Source organism: Montipora capricornis, chromosome 5 (genome assembly GCF_036669925.1).
Source record: "Montipora capricornis isolate CH-2021 chromosome 5, ASM3666992v2, whole genome shotgun sequence".
In the NCBI taxonomy this organism is placed as follows: Eukaryota; Metazoa; Cnidaria; class Anthozoa; order Scleractinia; family Acroporidae; genus Montipora; species Montipora capricornis.
The window spans coordinates 20,086,068-20,092,885 of NC_090887.1; the positions used below are offsets into that span (position 1 = coordinate 20,086,068).

General features: G+C 39.8%; 1 protein-coding gene across 2 annotated transcripts in view; it reads left to right on the forward strand.

Moving 5' to 3' along the window:
* The window catches only part of LOC138049853 (SUMO-activating enzyme subunit 1-like), a 5,113-nt gene extending 2,389 nt beyond the window's left edge, over positions 1–2,724 (forward strand). The window contains exons 5-10 of one of the 2 annotated variants that reach the window (XR_011132467.1): positions 233–344; positions 480–582; positions 1,023–1,167; positions 1,634–1,703; positions 1,813–2,143; positions 2,258–2,724. Coding sequence is in view for 1 of the 2 variants with exons in the window: in XM_068896315.1 (XP_068752416.1) it covers positions 233–344; positions 480–582; positions 1,023–1,167; positions 1,634–1,703; positions 1,813–1,899 (517 nt within the window). In the remaining variant the exon portion in view is untranslated. Of the gene's footprint in view, positions 1–232; positions 345–479; positions 583–1,022; positions 1,168–1,633; positions 1,704–1,812 lie in introns of both variants that reach the window. The other variant, XM_068896315.1, reaches the window with a different exon arrangement.
* The last annotated feature ends 4,094 nt before the right edge of the window (positions 2,725–6,818 follow it).

Consider the following 6,818-nt stretch of genomic DNA (forward strand, 5'->3'; position numbering starts at 1 on the left):
TTTGTCTGCATAATTTTAGACCATGCAAAAATATCCCTTCATCAGTAAGCATCACAAATAGGAAACCTGAGTATCTAGAGATGCGCAGAATGTATGCGCAATAACAATAATAGGCACCGCCCTTAAATGATTCGAGACAAGTGATTGGTATTCTCAAGAAATGTCACAAAAATAATGTGAATAACAGAAATGGATATACATTGTACCTTTTACTCTCTAAATCATTTTTCAGAGAAAAGCTTAAGGTCATTAAGACAGCAGAAAGTAAAACTGCAAGCACAGATGGTGAGCCAGAGGCTAAACGAAGAAAAGTGGATGTTAATGAAACCATGGTTGTCCAAAAGGTATACCGATTCTCAGTCAGCAGCTTGCCTTGTTTTTTACTGATTGGTTGACTCCTCTTTGTTGCTATGTACATGTATACCACAGCTGATGATGATTTTACAAGAAAAGAGTGATTGGATTATTATCTTGATCAGTTTGCAGAGTTTTACAGGTTAAAAGAAGCACTGGCATCTAAACTAGATGACAAACCTGAAAAGATTTTAAAAAGATTACCTCCTGTATATTTCATAGTAAAAGGTAAACACATGAAAGAAGTGATGGTGGCTTTTCTTGTTGCCTATTGGATAACTTCAGCTGTTGAAACATTTGATACCAGCAAGTGTACCACACAGTTGCTCAGTAGAGAGATTAAGCGTTATCTCGTTTACGGCAAACGTCGGACTAAAATTTGCATTTTGCCAAAAATTTAAGAAACTTGTTTGACATGAGCTCATTTCTTGCCTGTATTAGTAAGCAGCAGGTATCAAGAAACTTTTCAAAAGAGAATGACTAGTTACGTGTAGACTAACATAATTTTCATGCTTTTATAAAAAGCAGCAGCCCACTGTTTCTCGTTTGCTATTTCATGTAAACGTAACGCTTAATCTCTCTAATAATAGTTTTATTTTGAAGTCACTGGAAGCACAAAGATCTTATGCCTCTATCAACAACAATGCTGTTTTGTTTTTATTTTGTAGTGATAATGAAGTTTCAAAGGCAATATGAGAGACGACCTCAGAGTGTAACAAATCCTGAGGATGTAGAAAAACTGTTAAAGCTGAGAGAGGAAGTGATGGAAGAACTTAATGTTAATCAAGTCATTCTTTCCAATGAATTTGCCAGGTAAGTGGAGGTGTCAAATGTCAACTCTTTATGAAGAATTAGCAACTATTCACAGAAGTGGACGTGGCCATTGGTGGTCACATCCATCTCTTCCGTGAATAGTTGCTAATTATTTTATATTATGCAAGGTGGCGCAGCTGATACGGCACAATATTAACCAGGTTTAAGGTGAGCACAAGGGAGAGATTTTGCAATGATTCTGGTTTATGTTAGGTGAAAGATTCATTTTGGGCAGGAGATCTGTATGGGTAACAATATTGCAAAGGCAAGAAGTGGCCAGTTTGGAGTGATGTCTCTAAAAAGGCTTAGTTATAGCGTATGAGGCCACCCAAGCAGAAACAGCCATAAGTCCAAAAGGGACTTTGCCAAGTGCTGGAACATGTAGATGTAGATGTGTGCAACAAATTGAATAAATAATAAGATTATTTGTTTTATTTATCATTCCTTTTTTACATTTTTCTGATAGCCATTGCACAGCACAAGTGAGCCCAGTGTGTGCTATAGTTGGTGGCATTGTAGGACAAGAAGTTGTTAAGGTACTAGCAATTGCAAGCCTACCGGTATTTTATTTCTTGTTGTTCATCACCATGATCAATGTTTTTGGTTTGTTTATTTGTTATTAATCTTGTTGTGTTGTATTTGCAGGCTGTCTCTGGGAAAGATGCTCCACTGAACAACTTCTTTTTCTATGATGGTTTAGAGGGACATGGAAGTGTAGAATGCTTCCACTAGTTATAGTAAAAAATGAAGCATTGCTGTGCTATTTCAGTTCAAGTTGGGAGAAAAAGGGTCATCTACTGCAATGTTGCTGTATAGATATGGTCATTGCACCGAACTCAAATCAATTACTGGTATTTTTGAAACCAAGATGCAAAGTAATTTGTTTCCCTCTTCTTTTTTTGTCAACATAATTGGTTTGCTGTTCATGTGAATGGAAGTTTTGTTTAAGAGAGGGACTTGCAACTGCGTACCCAGGGTCTTTCTTCTTTGCCTCCTTTGTTGACACAGGAGGCAGAGAGGTTTGGTTTGGTTTGCTGTTCATGTGAATGGAAGTTTTGTTTAAGAGAGGGACTTGCAACTGCGTACCCAGGGTCTTTCTTCTTTGCCTCCTTTGTTGACACAGGAGGCAGAGAGGAGAGACCCTGGCAATGAGATCGATGGACTTGATTTTGTTTTTCCTGGTTACACAACCCCAGTACAACAAGGATGTAAATTAATGACAGTAAAGTTTAGATCTTTGATGTCTTGACAGCAGTAAAAGTGTACTAATTTGAGTTTTTGTGACCAAGCTCTTTTGGTGTTATACAAACTCAAACAACCATGGTCAGGTTTTTAATGGCCACTTTACTTGTAACATAGAGTTAACTACATGTACTTGGAGCACTTTTATGTCTGCTCATCAACCCAGCAAGAGACCATATGGTTCTTGTCTCATAGAACAGTATGTTGCAAGGACCATATGATAAAGACTCTTTTATTTAATCAATGCAATCTGCATACCTCAATGGACATATTTGTTCATACAGAATACACGCCAGCATTGTTACGAGTTTGTAATTTATATCATGCTATGCTTTTATCAGATCGACCACATTGAATGCTCAATAGACCTTTTTACCGATACAGCGGCCATTTTGATTTCTATTGTTTCAAATAGCTATTATGGGAAGCTCAGGGGGCAAATACACATTAATTTGCCCCCTGAGCATCCCATAATGTCTTTCGAAACAATAGAAATCAAAATGGCCGCCGTATCGGTAAAAAGGTCTATTGTCGTCACATCATGCACATGCTACTGTGTCTTGTAGGCTTTCTTTGTACAAGTTATTGTTAAGTTTCTCCCACCCTTCCCTGCCCTGTTTTTCAATAAAGCTGGACTATGGGTATGGGTGCACACCTTACCCACCATCACCATCTCAGCTGTGGTTTGCACCACTCTTTGCATGCTCACATTAGTACTTGTCACTTCCAGCCACATGTCGAAGGGTGTGTTGCTGCCACCCTACTCCATTGCCCATTTATGTTCATGGTGTGTTGCTGCCACCCTCATTTGTCGCATTGCCAGGTGTGTCGCTGCCACCCCCTTTATTGCTCGGGGTGTGTCACTGCCACCCTAATTAGTTGCATCACTGGGATGTTGCTGCCATCCCCATACAGTCATTCGCAGGGTGTTGCTACCACCTTCCTTGCGCTAGGGTGTAGCCAGTAACTGTAGTCCCATTTACTGCCAAAGACTGCATAGTCCTTTTTATGCCTATGAGATAATGTATTATGAAGCGGCAAAGTTGTTACTTCATGTAAGATACTGTACAAAATTAAGTTCACTTTGACCTAGGAGCTAATTTAACTACATACGCAATAGCAATGATTATGATTTAATTTACTTTTTGTATTATGGTGTCTGAACAAAGTGCGAGCCATCAAGCCATGCGAATCTTGCATTTAAATCTAAGCACCCATTTCTTTATAACGGTTAGCTTCCAATCATGGCGTGGCTTGCATGTTGACTTGCATGGTTCACATTTTGACTCACATGTTTATTTGCATATTGAACAACATATATTTATGCATGAGCTTCTGCCTTGGTTGATTTTTGTTAACTTTTCAACTATTTTGTTCACTGATTTTGATTCTAATTGCATGTAATAGGAACGTGACTACTTCCAATAAAAGGAGCAAAATAAATGTATCTTTTTAAATTTGCTTTTTTTTTCTCTCAAGACAAGGAACCCCTGAGTCTTTCCCAGGGTTTTGGAGGACAAAGGAACATGGTTTATTTGAACTGGGGAAGCTGGGAACAAGTTTGAAAGTAATTTCGGGAAAAGGGAACGCAAGCAAATTTTTAAAGCGAACAAGGACCCCTCCCCCACCAACATGGAAGGGGCTCACCCCTGACATGTCAAAAGTGAATTGTTTATTTGCTTGATCTCCTTCCCTCTTCAAGTAATTTTTCATTGACCTGGACATCAACAGGTCTAAAACACGGGTTATGGGCCACAGGTATCCTGGAGATTGACCTGGAGAAATTGTAACAATCGTTGGACACAGTACGGCCCTGTCCACACTAATGCGTTTTCGAAGACCTCCGTTTTCAAAAACCTCCGGATCCCTGAAAACGGATAAAATTATCTGCGTCCACACTAGCATTTTTACATCGTATTCGGCGGTCCACACGAGAGATTTAAAGATGTGCCTTTGTTACCAGGCTTTTTTTTACGTCTTGGCGTGCGGTAAAGTGAGGTAAATAAAAAGAATGTCATCACGCATATTCGAAACCTCCGTTTTCGCTGTCCACACTAGAACGATAGACCTCCGTTCGCAAAAGTCTCTGCTTTCAAAAGCGTTTTCAAAAACCTCCGTTTTCGTGGACCTCCATTTTTGAAAATCTCCGTTTTCGATCGTTTTAGTGAGGACGGTCATATATAAACGGAGGTTTTCGAAAACGCATTAGTGTTGATGGGGTCTAACACTCTTCTCGGTAAAGCGTACATGTTAGTCCCACACTATAGGAAAGATATCTGTTTACAAACAGTGCTTTTGTTATTCAAATCTGCCAACCACAGGACCAAAGGAACCTTTGTTTTGTCAGCCAAAGAGGCTCTGGTTGGAACATTAATGACAATTGGTGACGTCAACAATATCTTCCCTATATGTTAGTCCCATAAACTATCCCACACTAACGTACCCTCAATCATTAGACATCCACTACCACCACTCATCATCCACTATCACCAGATATCATCCACTATCATTGGACATCATACGCTATCACTAGACATCACCCACTATCACCACACATCATTCGCTATCACCAGATATCATCCACTATCGTTGGACATCATACACTATCACTAGACGTCATTCACTATCACCAGGCGTCATCCACTATCACTAGACGTCATACACTATCACAAGACATCATCTACTATCACCACGCATCTTCCACTATCATTAGACATCATCCACTATCACTAGACATCATCCACTATCATGACACATCATTCACTATCACCAGATATATATCATCCACTATCGTTAGACATCATACGGTATCACTAGACGTCATCCAATATAACTAGATGTCATACGCTATCACAAGACATCATCCACTATCACCACACATCATCCATTATCACTAGAGATCATCCACTATCACGACACATCATTCACTGTCACCAGATATCATTAACTAGTGTTAGACGCCATACGCCAGCACCAGATATCATCCACTATCACCACACATCTTCCACTATCACCACACCTCATTTGCTATCACTAGACATCATCCACTATCACGACACATCATCCATTAGTATATACTAAAACAGTGGACAGTGTTGAACGCCCGCACTGATTGGCTACTCAAACTCCGGATATCCTTTGTTAGTATATACTAAAACAGTGGATAGCGTTGAACTCGCGTGCTGATTGGCTCATCAAACTCCGAATATCCTGTGCTACTTACCTCCGAGCAACTCAGGAAAAAATGGCGTCCCGATTTGCATCCGTGACAAACCAATTAATTTTTTTTGCTGTATATTATGTCACTGTTTTAGTATATACCATAACAACTATTCACCTCAGTGTCAGTGGCTAGTGTTGGATATTAAGCTATATTAACCTTGCCGCTTTGCGGCTCGGTAAATATCCACCGCTAGCCACCGGTCCCCACTGAGGTGAATAGTTGTTTTAGTATATACTAAAGCAGGGAGATAATATAACACAAAAAGATGATTTTAACTCATTTATTCATGCAAAGATTACAACTTTTTTGGGCGCTAATTCCACGAGAGTTGCTCGGAGGTGAATAGCAAAGGATATCCGGAGTTTGAGTAGCCAATCAGCACGCGAGTTCAACGCTATCCACTGTTTTAGTATTTACGAATGGATGATATCTTGTAATATTGAATGATATGTGGTGATAGTGGGTGATATCTGGTGATAGTGGGAGATGTGTGGTGATTGTGAGTGATGTCTAGTGATAGCATATGATGTCAAATGATAGTGGGTGATATCTGGTGATAGTAAATGATGTGTGGTGATAGTGGATGACGTCTAATAACAGTGGCAGTGATGTCTAGTGATGGCATATGACGTCTGACGATAGTGGGTGATGTGTGGTGATAGTGAATGATGTCTAGTGATAGTGGATGATGTCTAGTGATAGCGTATGATGTCAAATGATAGTGAATGACGTGTGGTGATAGTGGAAGATGTGTGGTGATAGTGAATGATTCCTATTGATAGTGTATGACGTCTGATGATAGTGGGTGATATCTGGTGATAGTGGATGATGTCTAGTGATAGCGTATGATGTCTAACGTGGGGTGAGAGTGGAAGATGTGTGGTGATAGTGAATGATGTCTAGTGATAGCGTATGACGTCTGATGATAGTGGGTGATATCTGGTGATAGTGGAAGATGTCTAGTGGTAGCATATGATGTCAAACGATAGCAGGTGATGTGTGGTGATATATATAGTGGATATGCTTCGTGGTAGCGTATGATGTCTAATGATAGTGGATGATATCTGGTGATAGTGAATGATGACGTCAAATGATTGTGGGTATGTCAGTGTGGGATAGTTCATGGGACTAACATGTAGTATGGGATAGCACATAAACATTCTAAAATCTCTGGCAACGCGTGCGC